The 15,545-nt window shown below is 40.4% G+C and overlaps 1 protein-coding gene across 2 annotated transcripts in view; it reads left to right on the forward strand.

Moving 5' to 3' along the window:
* The window catches only part of c23h1orf87 (chromosome 23 C1orf87 homolog), a 33,313-nt gene that overhangs the window by 16,198 nt on the left and 1,570 nt on the right, over positions 1–15,545 (forward strand). The window contains exons 1-6 of one of the 2 annotated variants that reach the window (XM_019273599.2): positions 11,511–11,757; positions 11,934–12,060; positions 12,596–12,746; positions 13,050–13,169; positions 13,947–14,192; positions 15,403–15,475. In XM_019273599.2, the coding sequence (XP_019129144.1) occupies positions 11,960–12,060; positions 12,596–12,746; positions 13,050–13,169; positions 13,947–14,192; positions 15,403–15,474 (690 nt within the window). In that variant the 5' untranslated portion in view covers positions 11,511–11,757; positions 11,934–11,959 and the 3' untranslated portion in view covers position 15,475. Of the gene's footprint in view, positions 1–11,510; positions 11,758–11,933; positions 12,061–12,595; positions 12,747–13,049; positions 13,170–13,946; positions 14,193–15,402; positions 15,476–15,545 lie in introns of those variants that run through there. The other variant, XM_019273600.2, reaches the window with a different exon arrangement.

The raw sequence follows: 15,545 nt of genomic DNA on the forward strand, positions 1-15,545 counted from the left end.
TACTTTCTCTCGAGACTTCATGATGAACCGGAACAAAACCCTTTAATATCTTTATACTGCGGTCACAAATGGCTTCACATTTTCTATCATGAACAGAAAATATGAATATTACAGTTTATCCTGAAACAATATTTAAATAAATAAAAAAAAAAGTTTTCTGCTAGGACAGTAAATATCAACAATGTCTCTAACTATTTATGGACACACATCTGATGTTTGTGTGTTCAGACTGAATGTCAAATCAATTTCTGCCTCAACTTATTTGCATGAATCTGAATGCTGGAGGCTTTTTTTTTCAGTCTGTGTTTGTTCACCAACATATTTCCCAGATATGAGTGTGTGTGTGTGTGTTTGTGTGCGTGTGTGTTTGTGTGTGGATTGTGCCTCGTGCGTTTGCTTTGACTTCAGCTTAGATTTTGAAGTTTAGTGGGAATTCCAGTCGAGTTATTTTTCTGCTTTTCGATAAGGACACATTTGGTTGAAACATTTTAAAATTCTGCCTCCATCCTGACTGAAGCCATTTCTAGTTGAATCCCTCCTTTGACTTGGTTTGAAATGGCATGGCTGTAAAGATTTCACTTTGCGTTCAGTTTGAATTTGAGTTACCTTGGAAAGGAGAGCAAAGCCTGTCGAACTGTCTATCCCTCTTCTGTCTCCCTGACCAGCTATCTGTTCTCCACATCTCTTTTTGTTTTAAACGGGAAGCTGCTGTGAGTAAGAAGGAGAATATTGAGAGTGATGGAGTCGGCCGTCAGAGTTTGGCAGGACTGTGGAGCCCTATCTCACTCTGACAAGGCCTTAAACGTCTGCTTGTGCAAAGGTTGTGGTTTCAATTTTCCTCCTCTCCAATCCTACGGGGGACAAAGTACAGCCGCCACAACCAACAGAACCACAGATTCCAATCTAAACCCTAATGAACTGAGGGACTCTCACCATCACTGTGTGTGTTTGTGTGTGTGTGTGTGTGTGTGTGTGTGTCCAGTACGGAAGTATACAGACTATAAACTTATAAAAAGAACAACAAATAAAAAAGCACTGGAAAAAGTTCAGTTAGGTAAAGACAGTCTGAAAAATGGTGCAGCGATGTAAATGATGTATAGATTTAAATCTATGAAATATCACAGAATATTACAAAGGCTGATCAAATCTAGAAAAGAAAACACAAGTATATTCACGTTCGCATACAGAGATTTTAATGTGATAAACCTCTCATTCCTACAAAAATCTCCCACTAAGATAGTGCAGCTAATCAAAGGACGTCAGTCAAAATGATTTGAAAGCTGTTATTTATTTTAAGGTTAGAAAACTTACATGATGTCGCTCTCATAAAAAGTAATCCTAAGTATCCTGATACTTCAGCCACGTCCCAGTATTTTCACTATATAAAGTGCCACAATCCGACAGATTAAGGTTGGACAAAAAGCACTTCTCCTTTTATTTATTTAGAGAAATGTTGATAGTGTGGATATCAGAGGGGAAGCACCAGATAAAAAAGTGCTCCTGATGGCAATCGGGTCTCCTGAGGAAGGTGAGCAGTCTTGTGATAGTGGCAGTGTTGAAGGAGAAATGGAGGCGATGCTCCTCTTGCCTGGCACTAAGCCACCAGCTCACAGCGCTGGAGTGCAGTAAAAGAGAGTTATAATGTTATTGAAGACCTCCACTCATGTGCTTCATTGACTCTCACCTCCAGCACAGTCATAAAAGTCACTTTCACTGATGTAAATCAGTGAGTGTCGGGGTGCAGAAGTGAACAAAACCTCGTAAATGAATGCACAGCCTTCACAGCCAGAGAACATCAGTGTGTCAACTTCAGGGAATTCGTTTGGAAACAGCCATTAAACAAGATGTCAAAACACAAACCCTAACGCAAAAAATATACCTATAAACTAACATAAATATCAATAAACAGATGCCGAGAAACAGGAACAAGAACCCCCAAATGTTCAAGTGTGTTCTTGTCCTACAAGATTCAAGTAATAAATAATAAATAAAAAGGTAAATAAATTATAAGCAAATAAAAATGTTTATATTTTATAAATTAACTGCTAAAATTCATGAAAGTTTAAAACCCCTAATTTATTAATTTATTTTTTTATTTTGCAGTTACGGTCCTCTACGCTTTAAAGATCAAACGATGACACGTTGAGAGTAAATTATGGAGATGATTACATCACCGCCTCATTTAATGTCTATATGTACAAATACTTTGATGAACACATATTCATCAATCCCACAAACAAATACCATCGTGTATCTCTCTGATAGTTGTGTGTAAAAGTTTAAAATCCAGTTCACTAAAATATGTCTTTGCAAATCTTGAGAAGGGAAATAATTAAAGCAGTATCTGGATTCATCTTTGACAGTTTTGTGAGAATGATTTGTCAATCAAAGCAGCCACGCCCTGATTTATCATCTTTATTTTACTCTGAATCAGACTGAAGATCAGAAGATGCTGTTTTGAAGACTTGCTAGAGATTGAGACCATAAACTTATCAAAAAAGTATTTACTGAGGTAACAAATCAAGTGAGAGATACCGTCATGTTTTTTTAGAAAGCTCAATACAATCCAACTTTTTTCTGGAGCTGCATCTTGTTTTGGGTTAAATTAGGTTAAAGAAAATCCAAAAGAGATCTCACATAATTCAGACCGAGAGTAGTGGTGAGGTGCAGAATGGATAATGTCAGGGTCAACAATGTCAGTACAGTAATACTAATGTGTGTGTTGGCAACACTTCCTCTGTGCATAACGCAACCCTTTCATTTTGATAATGTCGATCTGACCTGAGTGTTATTAATCCATTTTTAAACTCACTGGTCCAATTAATAAATACATGACATCAGATCGCTGAAGTGATGAGCGGACTGACACTCGATGCACTGATAACTGACAAAAGACAAGAATATATGTGGGATAGATGAGGACGCAGCATCTGGCCCTTTCACGCCTCATTGAGTTGATGGAATACTAATAAAAGCCATATGACAACAGAATACTAAGTGTGCAATTAATATTCTAAAATATTCCTGCGCTGCATGTGGCAGAGACCTGTTCGAGGCTCCCTCGCTGGCAAAGTGACGGCGCTGTCTCTCCGGTAAAGAGGAGGTGTCCTTATTAACCTTTTTCCCTGAGCCGTGCCTCCGACAAAGCAGCAGGTTCTGCTGGACGTTCAGAGTACACACGGCCGCCGTTTGTTGTCCTGTCGCCTGACAACCGTCCTGACAGCAGATAAATAATCTCCTCTGCAGCCTTTTCTCCTCTGAGCTGAACGGCCAGAAGGAGCTAATTGATTGATTTGGAGATGAATCAAAGTCCAGAGCGGTGAAGTGTCGTTCCACAGCTAAACGAAAATTATTACTTTACATCCTGAAGGTGAAGATATGTCCGTTCAGATCAAGGTCAAGCAATGTGTTGCTTTAGACACTGACACTGTTGAAGGTGGAATGAAAACACATGATTGTGCTCAAAACGTGTGAGATTGTCTTTGGGGAAGAGTTCAAACTGGAGGATGGACGTACGAATCTTATGATTTGTGCCTCATCAAAAGTTGATGTTGACTCTCCTGAACTTTAACCAAGTGGTTCGAGTTTCCTAAACTTAACCTGACATTAACAATAGAAGTTATAATGCACAAAATGTCTCATAAAGTAGGCATTAACATCTTGTTCTGTGGGTCTGATGACCTGTTTTAATAGTGAATGTGAAGCACGGTATTCACAACGGGGCCTGTGTCTGATCTCAAGCTAAGTCAGTTGTGACTTGGTGCTCTTAGTTCAACCTAATCATTATGCCTCTTGCACCGTCCGGGCTTAAGCCTTTTTTCTGGTGTAAATCTTACATCAGGAGGAGACGTAAAGTTTATAATCTAGGCTGATTAATACATACAGCCTTTAGATACGGATACCTTCTCTTCTGTGCCTTGAGCACTCAAAGGGATGTGTTATTCAACGGAAGCGTGCGCAAAAATTAAAGCAACACAAGTGAGAAATTAATGATATTCTGAAAGGGCAGTAAGTGCTACACTGATCTGTCCAGCTCACCGTTATGTGCCATTAACGAGGCATATTATTTATGGAGACGCAGCGAAGCCAACACCCTGAAACAAATGGACACAAAGTCTTTTACACAAAGAAATCCATCCATCCATTATCTGTAACCGGTTATCCTCATCAGGGTCACGGTGGGGCTGGAGCCTATACAGGCAACGGACAAGTCGCCAGCTCATCACACAAAGTAAGAAAAAACAGTAACGTAAAAAATATCTGCTGAATTTGCAAGAAGACTGAAATAATTACGAATTTATCATAGACAGTTGTGGTGAAAACTAGGATTAACTTAGGATGGTGCAACTGATGTAAAGTCTTTTTAAAAAGACAGTTAGGATCAGTGGAGACCGGTTGATGCAACACATCCCTGATGTGGAAATGAATCCCACAGCACTTTTTTAAAGGAAGACAAGATGTTTTTTCTGGACAGTAGCGCTCATGAGGCCTTTTTTTTTATGGGAAAACACAATCTACAATCTTCCCAGGTATGTTGCAGAATCATTTGACAGACAGAAATGTTCATGGGATTGCAAATCAAGACTCAAGGACTGAATGATGTCAAGAAACAATTAGTAATACAGGAGTACAGCGCTGTATTCTGATTGATATTATTCCTCTTCTCTGCAACACTGGAGTATGGCTTTGTTGTGCAGTTGTATAGTCTCTGGACACACACACACAGTCACACATTTATTATATGTGTCTGTCTCCTGGGCATCCTTCAGCAGACAGACAGAAGCCAGAGAAAGGCCCCTCTGCTGTGGATGATTGTCAGCTCCTGAAATCCAGACCACATTTACAGCAGCCTTCCTCCGGGCTCACCCGACTAACATGTTGTGCGAGTTTAATATTTGATTGTGCAAGCTGCACTATATCCATCTGAGGAAGGTGTCTTTATTAGTGTGGTGACTGTTGGAGAGATTAGATGTAAGGTTTAATCCTGAACATTTATTACAGCACTAAGCTCTTAAAACTGTGAAGTCTAAGGTCATTTTTATTATATTTTTATTATGTTCTTATGTAACTTTGTGGTCCGGGTATGATCCCCTCCGAGAAGTACGTAACGCTTTACAGAACTAAATCACACACCACCAGCTATTTCACTGACTTTGGGGAAACTGAATCCCTTTTCAGGGATTGGTACGGGCGAATACTGACGCACAGCTGAGCCGGTGTTGTGCCAGAATCAGAGCTGAGAAAGTAGGAAATATAACTTCACAGCTTCTATGGAAATAATGACAGAGGAGAAACGACCAAAGGTGACGCTGACGGATAGTACTACGTCCACTTATATTGACAGCACAGCAGTCGTGAGCAGTTTGGGGTTCAGTATCTTAAACTAGGCCGGAGGATCTGGGAATCAAACCTCCGACCCTCGACAACTCATTCCTTAAGAAATCCCAAATGTAAATTAAAGAATGTTTATTTAATAAATGTTTTTACATTTATTTATCAGTTTAAACAATGATTTTTTAACCAATAAATTACTGCTCTAAGGTTTACCAGTACCCTGCAGGACCTCTCTGCAGGTCAACAAGACCACAACTCCTCCATATAAAAAGCTTTAATGAGCTGCTTTCATCTTCTGTTCGTGAAAGGCTCCGAGAATGTCCAGCTTGTCCTGCCTCCAGTCCTTTGATTAAAAAATCTATAAAAGAGGTTAAAAAAAAATGAGTAAGGATGAAAGATGATATTTAAAACAAAGCAGCCTTTGAACAACGCACCATCCATCCATTAGCCAAACTCGAGGGTTGCTGGAGCCAGTCCCACTGCTAGACGGGAGGCGGGGTACACCCCGGACAGGTCGCCAGTCAATCACAGAGCTGACACATGGAGACAGACGACCATTCACACTCACATCACTCCTACGCTCAGGTTAACCTGCGTGTCTCTGGACTGTGGGAGGTAGAAGAAGTTTTCTGAATCTGAAAAACATCATGAGAAGTTTCTATCAGGTGTGAAAAGGAACTTAGAGTTTCTTCGACAGAGAGTTTTATGAAAGAGTCAATACTCATGTCGAGAGTTAGCCTGCCACATGTGCAACAACACAAGACATAGCAGCCAGGTAATATTACTTACTATTCCAACAGCATGAAGCTCAGCTCTGCATCTTTTGCTTCACAAAGCTCTCACCAACGACTAAAAGTCCTTTTCTCTTCTTCTTCCTCTTCCTCGTCTCCTGTCATTACGTCTGTAGACGCTGCTTGCAAGCCTGCTTGCCCAACTCCGGTTCTGGCATGACACTGGCTCAACACTGGCTCCACTACCCATCAACATTCACCCACGTCTGGGCCTGAAAAAAAAATTAATTCCTCTTCCCGGTGGTCCAAATCACCTGTGGTACAAACACTGACACTCCCCAGGTGCTATCAGCTAACAAACTAGGCTAACATTAACTAACAGCAGCTACAGTTGTCAGCAGTTTACTTCACTGTCCATCAGGTAACTCTGTAAATCACAGAGAGTTGAGGCGGAGCAGCCGGAGGACATCAGAGGGAAAACCAGAAAACATTTTCTCCATAAAATATGATCCAGTTTCACCAAAATCAGTGAGTTGGTGGTGCGTGTTACCTCTGTTACTTTCACCTTAAACGGTGTAAATAATATGATTCCTACTCCCTGAGAATGTTGAGCAAAAGTGACCTCAGACTGCACAGGGTCAAAGATATGCCGTGTGGGAGAATATTTTGGTGTTTTTGGTTTGACGGCTGCTCTGTTGCCATGGACGATATTATCTGCTAAGCTGCCTCTGCCTGTCAGCGCCTGCTGCATCATAGTGTGCGGCCTTATGAAGCAAAAAGCAGGTCACTTTGAAAGCTACAGGCCCTCCCTGTCCACTGCAGAGGGGTCAGGGAAAAGCAATTTGCATTTTAACACAGGGAGCAGTGTGAGTGGAGTGTCGCTGCTGCTCGAGCTCCCTGAAAGGCGGAGCAGAGCCCTCCTATCACGTTTGACACCTCCTTAATAGAGAGGCATGGCTACGCTGCAGTCTGCCAGCGAACAACTAGATTTATAATGCTGTACTGATGCATGCCTTTGATTTATTTTTTACATTTCATTCTTTATTTTTTCTGTTTATCTCCCCGAACATGATGCCATTCACTGATAGCTCAGAATCTATTTCCCAGCATTAAGAAATGTTCACATCTTTTACTTAAACCTGACCAAAACGCATCACTTTATCGGCACTTGAGGGATAAATTTCCACTTTGACTTCCAGTGACGTGCAGCCGGACGTCTTTGCAGCTCCACCGACGGCTCAGTTACTGATGTATCAGATGATTTCTGTACAGGTCAGGACTAAGACTGTAAATGGATGACAGCTGCCACTTGTGAAGGGTACACAGAATGCTCTCTGCATAATGATGTTGATGTTCAAGCATCAACGCCGTGAACCTTATGACCTGCGATACCAATGCATAAAATCTAAACGAGGGTTCGCTGTGGTGGTCTAACACTTTTATCTAAACAACTACTGGATGGATGTTTGCAGGAGACATTAATGTCCCCAAAAAGAAGAAGAATCCTGAATACCCTCATCTTTCATCTAGCGCCACCAGGAGGCCACCTCACTTAATGACTCCTCTGAAACTAGAGGTTTGTGATGTATGCTGAATCATGACGTTACGGTTCAAAGCAGCTTCCAAAATAAAACATCCTGCACAGACTTACGATTGGAAAAACAGATCAAATGGAAACAATTTAACTGCGTAGCCTGATTACTCATGTCAGAAGCACATAAACAAGGCAGAAATGACCAAATGTGAGCAAGGTGACAAAGTCTGATGGTCAAAACAGTTCCTTTCTGAAACACTCCCTGTAAGACATGAAGCTGCGTGGAGAACAAACTAAAACAGCGTCACAGCGTCATGCATTTAGAGTTCAGGTTTTGCTGATCATCACATTAAGTATGATGATTCAGAGCTGAGCCTGACAGTTCACTGTACAGGAGATAAGGTTTAAGTAACAACATCCTCTGATAACAACACCCTCACCCCCCATGAGCGGTAATGATCTGAAACCAGAACGTTTATTTTGTCACCTATTCAAAGCACGACAACAACTTCACAAGTTTGCAGGTGTGGCTACAGACTTGCAATGCTTTTATCCTTTGGCATGCCAAACATGCGACCATTAGTCTGTTGAAGGACATTATAATGTCACATATTTCCTGTGCAGGTATGTCGAGCAGAAGGCATTTATAAAAATGTTAAACGACACTGCCATCTGAGCCAGAGGAGGGACTGGTGATGGATGGCTCGGAGCGCAGCAGGAGTGTTGGAGATCCTGGACGTGACGCTTTGATCAATGTGTCTCTCCACACGGCCAGTCAGGAGATGTAGTGCCTGCCATGTTCAGACCCCATTGTTTAATCCAACATATCATTTGCACGCAGGCTAAGGTTAACGAGACAGAGATAACCCATTAAATGATCGATTTGTCATTCTCAATTTTATCTTTTGTCCTTTTCTCAACCTGCAAATATCAGACTTATACAAACATCCACTTACAAGCACATCTGCAAACACAAACTTGAAGAAACCCTTCAGGAGTTGTTCTGTTTTTTTATATTCCTTGTACTTTCCTCCTTGTGTAATTTGTCTGCTTTTATCTCTAGCTGAGGGATTGAGCTGGCTTTTGGGTGCATGTTTAGATAGCCCGGACATCCATTATCAGTCCGTGGCAAACCCGATTTAGAACCTCAGTAAAAGAATTACTCAGGAGGAGAGGAGAGCGTTGTGATTCTGTCACCCTCTCTTCCACCCTCTGCCCCCCTCGCTGCTCTTTAATTGGGCTGCTAATCAATTAAAGGCTTGTGTGCAAAAAGATCGTCTCAGCCAAGTGCATAAATGAGGCTGACAGTCCGAGCTCTGAGACACGGAGAGGCGGGCGTCCAAACAGAACACATTTTAAGGCAGTGTTTCATATCCTGCTCATCTAAACAAACATTTACAAAGGTACCTACATGCACGGACGGAGCTCTTTTCTAAATGACTGTAGCCGTTCACCTTGAACTTGTTTCACTGTAGACCCCAGAGGATTATTAATGTAAGCTCTGCATGGTTAATGATCTGCAGATCATCACTGGGCCTAAATACTGAAGCTATGCGCCTGTGCTGAGATTTTCAAGTGGAAAATGAAGTGTGACAAGAGGTTTAGCCTTTGTCTTTCAGAACACGATTTAGGTTAGTAGACACGCCAGACTACATCCTGTTAGCTCAGTGAAACTGCTCCACAGTCAGCTTTAAATATCACTGAAAAGTGGGCACTGTCCGGCGTTCATGGACCAAACTATGACACCCACTTGTGTCCTCACTTGGTTTTATTTAACATCTGTGTCTGGCTTGCAATCTGGAGTGCAAAAAAAAAGCATTAGAGGAAGTTTCCTTTGGTTTGTGAAAAGCAGCTGAGCCAAACAGCAACAGCAGGGTACATCTTTGGATAATCTCTTCATGAAGGAATACGAAAAGTGACAAAATGAAGAACAAAAAAAAGACGAAAAAAGTCTGAAACACTGCATGCTCTCTCACCTCGGCATACGACTAAAGCTCATCAGGGTGTAAACCATAACTCTGACTGAACTGACTGCGCTGTATATATTTACAAATAAATGCATTTTAAATATTACTTTTTAAAAATGTATGAAAAGAGTTAATTGTAATTCTTTGTGCTCTTGGTTCCCTGGACTGCTGTTAATATGACTGAGCAGCATGAGCTCAGACACAGTGGACATAATTTCACAGACCCACCAGATGGGCCTTTGAGGATTCCTCTGTCGGTAACCGGGCTCTCAGTTTGGTGTCGACGCCTCTCTCCTCACAGTAGCAAACGTCCTACAGCTGTTTTGTTACTGCTCGCTTGATCGTTGAGATCTGGACTTTGTGTTTGACTTTCACACTTCAGCCGCGGCAGAACATTTAAAGAGGTCTGTGACGTGTAGGGACTGACAATGCCGTGAAAAATGAGCAGCCATTTCCACAGTTATTAAAACCGTTTAATAACTTAATTCTTGCAAATCAAACGCACAGACGCCCAGCTCCACTGGCTGTACCTGGCAGTGATCCAAACTCGGGCTACACTGGTCCACCTCCTGCTTTATTCTATGAAAAGATTAGAGGGCTGCAGAACTTATTGACTCAGATTTCTCCTCCAGGTATAGAGTAATTAATGTAATTAGGCCCTCTATCTCCTCTCAGGCCTCTTATCAAAGCTGTTTCTTTATCGCCTCTGGAAATTTAATTAGAAAAATCTTTCCAATTAATGATTTTGCAAAATTAAAGTGAACTTCAAACAGTTGATTCCCTTGTTAATTGTTGGCCTGAGGCATATAAAGAGAAGAGTTGTACAGCTTGCACAGAGGTGGAAAAGAATAACAGTGTGTACATTATATAAGTACTGTAGTACACTAATCAATATATCTTTATATTAACATTGAACCAAATAAGAACTGCAGTGCTGAACAGAGAATAATCTTAATAAAGTGATGATATGTCGAGACCGTGCGTCTGTCAGCTTGTTGTAGAGTTTTGCTGCCCTCTGGTGGCCAAAAAAATGATTAATGCAGCATTCAAGTGCAGAATTATGGTGATAGTATGTGAGTTTTTCCTTTTTTGGAGAATTAATGTGCCCAAATTTTTGACCCAGATTCACAAGACAGTCAAGGTTGAACCTGACGTGTATAAATTAAACAGCTAGAGATCCAAACAGACCCACAAAGACAGAGAACACCAACAGTGGCAGCAGCATTATGCCTTGAAAAACACATTTTTCCAAGGTGATGATTACAATGACCTCTGCTTTTTCAGACTCGGATTTAGACCCATGACCCATATTTTTAGCCATGCTATGCAGCGATGGACAGCGATGCTGTTTGGCATTTTTGTCCACATTGAAATATATCAAAAGCTACAGCCTCACAGAGCCAGGAGCATGGCAAATGTAGAATATCAGGCTTGTTCCTTTTTGATTTCTGCAAGTCAGCCGTGTTCTAACTTAATATCTGACTTTGAGACTTTTGTGTTTGAAAGAGTTTTAGGAGTTTTCCACCTGCAGGAGAGAATAAAGTCTTTATAAATCTATAAAATCTGGGGTAGAAAACCAATTTCCTCCCGTTTCAGGGATTTTCATTATTGATGTATTAAGGTTATAAAAGGGACTACTCCTCACAGCGAGTACTTTTACTCTTGATACTTGAGTAGGTTTTCATTTCACTGTTAATACTTTCACCTAAAGAATGAAGAATTACACTGTAATGCAGGACTAAATGATCATCTACCTGTTCTGGAACATCATTATTTACTTACATCATTACTACTCACATTGTTTTGAGTACTTCTGCAGAGAAGAGAAGGAAAACAAAAGAAATAAGGTTGTAAAATGAATGCAACATTTCTTCATTTTGTTTCACTTTTATCTGCTGCTCACTCCTCTCCTCTACCTTTCCACGCATTTTCCTGATGTCATTGTTGGACTTAAAATGCACAACAACATGTTTGTGTCCTGAGATGACTCCCAGTCCTCTGCAGGGTGCTGTAGGGTGTCGGGCGTTGCAGCTTGTGGGTGGAGACAAAGAGGTAACCATGGTGCGGAAAGAGCAAACAAGAAGCCTGACACCTTAGGAGACACAGTGCAAGAAAAAAGATCCACTTGGTCATGGAACAGTAAGCTGGAAATGAGTAAAAATAAGAAAATGGAAGTGGAATAATTGCACATGTAAGTAAAGGAAGACAAGGGAACTTATTATTTCATGCTCTTGATGCTGCATTTCACAAAAACCGAGAAAAGGATTTTCCTGATACGAGGCTATCACTTTAATAAAGGTCTGAGCCGTGCAGCCCTCGATCGGCTGTGTGATTGATGCCTCTCCTGCTTTCTGCCTCTTTCTCCAGGGAATCCCCATCACATCACCCGCATCATGGCTCAGAAAAACACGTCTGGAGCAAATACAATCCCCAGACTTGTTGTCAAGATCATAGGCAGCAAACAGGTCAAGCAGTTTATTGAGGAGCCACGGGAGTGAGTATAATAACAAGCTGGCTGTGTTTATTTAGCGGCTGGATAAAGTTACTCTCACAAAGTCATTAACTACAAATTAAAAATTACATAATTAAGATGTTTAACCCATGAAGGGATGCTTACTTAGAGTAAATAGTTGATTTTGAATTCTGTTCTGGTTATTATTGTATATCCATATCTTTGTCTGTCTTTGAAACTGCCACCAGAATTCAGATTCTCCTTTTCTGCTTTTTATTCTCATGACATGCAGCTGTTTGTATTCAATACACTTCATCTGTTGACTGATGACTGTATGACGAATTAAAAGTTATTTAAAGTGTAAAAATTATGCTCGTAATCAAAGTGTGTGTTAATCCTTTAAGTATCCCATCTTTTGGTAACTATGGCCGATAACATCCAACATCATCATGTCATGTGATGCTTTTATATTTCATTATAGACTGTAAAAACTGAGTCAATTTGATTGAATTTGTCTTCCATGAAAGTTCCTTTTGATTCACACAAACCTTCAGATGTTTGTTTTTTTCTCAAACAGAGCCGACACGTCAAAGAAAGAAGAAAATCTCCTCGTTGAAGCTGAATTTGATGATGATTTCAAGAAACCTCCAGAAAAACAAGATGCGACGACATCCAGGTCTGACAGACAGAACAGAGTGGACTCTGCACTCTGGGCTGTGATCAACCAGGTATATGTGTGATGAGTTTATTAAAGTTCAGTGGAAGTAAAACTAACTTAAAATCAACTCAAGTAGTCAAACAGTAGTAGATAGTATCATAAAAGGAAGTGGATGGTGGCCCCAACAAGAGCCGCCTCTAAAATGCAGTGCAGTGTCTGATTTTCAAATTAAAACACTAAAGTAACTTCTAAACTGTCCTTGAAGTAAACGCACTTAATCTTACCTGTGTTGTTTTCAGGTCACTTCTAGGAGAGAGAGTGAACACAGCAGGCATACCCTTCATGTGATGATTGTATTTGTGTTTCCCTGCAGGTGCCCAACAGGATGTGTGTGACTGCGCCCTCTGGTGATCGCTCCAGGTCCTACATTCACCCAAAGACTCACCACAGCTGTGATCCCAGAGCAGCTGAAGTACTGCAGACAACAGGACAGGTTCTTCTGTTACATGCAACCTTTCAGTAACACTTCATCACAGTTAGGGTGTCATGAGTAACACATGGTACAAGTGGGCAGACGAGACCCGGACAAAACAAATGCAGATTCTGACCTTTTGAAGGTCATACACCAAAGAGGTGCACAGCGGTTATCTCCCTGTGGTTTTACTGGGAATATCAAGGCAGAAAACCTGTGTGTAAAGAGGAAATACAGTTTGAGATCTGCTTTACAATGAGAGAATATTTAGCTGAGATTGCTACAGAGCTTCAACCATGATGAAACAGAAAAATCACCTTTTATTAGTCATAAAAAAAAGTCTTATTTAAATGCCACAACCAATCCCTAGCAGACAAAATTTAATTTAAAAAGACTTCACTACCTAGATATAAACTCAGGCTTCTTTAAACCCTTAATCTCTTATTCCTTTTGATTTACCAGATCAGCAGCCAGACTACTAAAATAAAGTTCTTCAAACTCTTCATGTAAAAGCACATAGAGGAACATTCCAACTTCACTTGGCACTGTTAAGGATTGCTTTCAGTTAGTTTCCATTCCCAAGCACACCCTATCCTAATGAAAACTTTTACAGGCTTTTGAGGTGTAAAATAAAGAGGATGTTTCATGAATATAAAGCAAAATGACCTCATACTTCTTGGGGATCTTACAGCTCTACGATCCACATCACAGACTCATAGTGCAGCTCTGCTGTTAAACTGGACCGTTGCCACCATGACTGAAGATAAACTCACTTCTTTTTTTTTCCTCCTTCTCCAGATAGGTGTGTCTGAGGACAGAGATAAGGCCGAGCTCTCCTCGGCTGTCAGAGAGGAGCTGTCTGATTGGCAGCTCTCCTCTCTCAGATCAGCAGAGGACGATGTGGCAGCTCTTGATCCCGCCATCAGTGAGACCCTGAATCGATCTGAGATCACTCACCTGTTTCTGAAACATGACGTCCCGCTCAAATTACCAACATTTTCTCTGCTGCTCGAAATGTTCTCTGATAAAAATGATCCAGTCCAGGTAAGGTAGCAATGATAGTTTCCCAATAGAGTCCAATTTTTAGTATTGAGGTTGGAATTATTATACTTACACAATTTTAGAGTTGGGGCTGTAGAAATGTCAATCAGTGTGACCATCTGTGATTGCTGTGTAATTAGATACAGAGTACAGATTCAAGCAACTAACACAGGACTAACACTGCGGTTCATGGACAGATAAAATCAGGAATATGATACTTACTCGATATTTGATGGAACCTGGAAAATTTATAAAATGAATCACAAGGGGAACATTGTAAATATGAAAACACAACCACAGGATGGAGTGGCAGAAAATCTTCATACAAACTATGTAAAAATAAGATGTGATCTTCCTCACTGACTGACTGGGGTACTCCTCAGCAGTAGTAAGATCTGTATTCATCTGATCTGGATCCAGGCTATCCTAAATTTTAACAGGGTAATGTTACCTGTTAGAATGTTGCACGAACATAATAAAAGTTACCATGTTACCATGCTAACGGCATGTGTTTAAGTATGTTTAGATTCTAATATTATTGTATTTGCATTTTATCATAACAAGAAATTCTAAAATAAAGTTAAAATCATGTTATCTTGCCAAGATAAGTAACTTTAAGCATTATTAACCATCAACTTAAAGGACCAGTCTGTCAGGTTTGGGGACCCGTATTTACAAAATACAGCACAAATTAAATATATTTTTCATAATTATGTTTTCATTAGTGTATAATCACCTAGAAATTGGAATCATGCATGTATTTGTCATCTTAGAATGAGCTTTTTACATCAAGAGTGAGAGTGTGAGATGTTGCAACTATACCACTAGATGGCACTTAATATTACACACTGGTCCTTTAACTCCACTTGCCAGCTTTTCCAGGATCTTTCAGCCACACCTCAAGGTCTTCCTCAACAGAATTGCAAAGTTATCACCAGTTTAACATTAGTTGTAATGAACTAACAGCCTTGTGCTGGAGTTATTGTAGATGTAGCTGTAGTTGAAATAAAATCACCAAAGGCTGTACATGACTTTTTTTTTTAGAGCAAGAGAATTTTTAATGATTTCATTATCTTGACCTTCCTTGTGGGTTTTTTTTTTGGAAACGTACCCAAAATAAACCAAGTTTCACCACATTTCATTTTTCACTTGAAAAATGAAAACAGGTGTATTTGGCATTCATTAGAAAGTTGTTCACTTTGTGTCGTTACAGATTCATTACAGAAATCTTCTCCAATTCATAAAAAGTTCTGCCTTCCCTGAGGAATTCCCCCAATGTCAGTGAGGTAAATCCTGTTTTCCAGGTGCAAGATAAACAGGTTGTGTATCCGCTCTGTGCACATGAACTAAAATATA

Source organism: Larimichthys crocea, chromosome XVII (assembly GCF_000972845.2).
Source record: "Larimichthys crocea isolate SSNF chromosome XVII, L_crocea_2.0, whole genome shotgun sequence".
In the NCBI taxonomy this organism is placed as follows: domain Eukaryota; kingdom Metazoa; phylum Chordata; class Actinopteri; family Sciaenidae; genus Larimichthys; species Larimichthys crocea.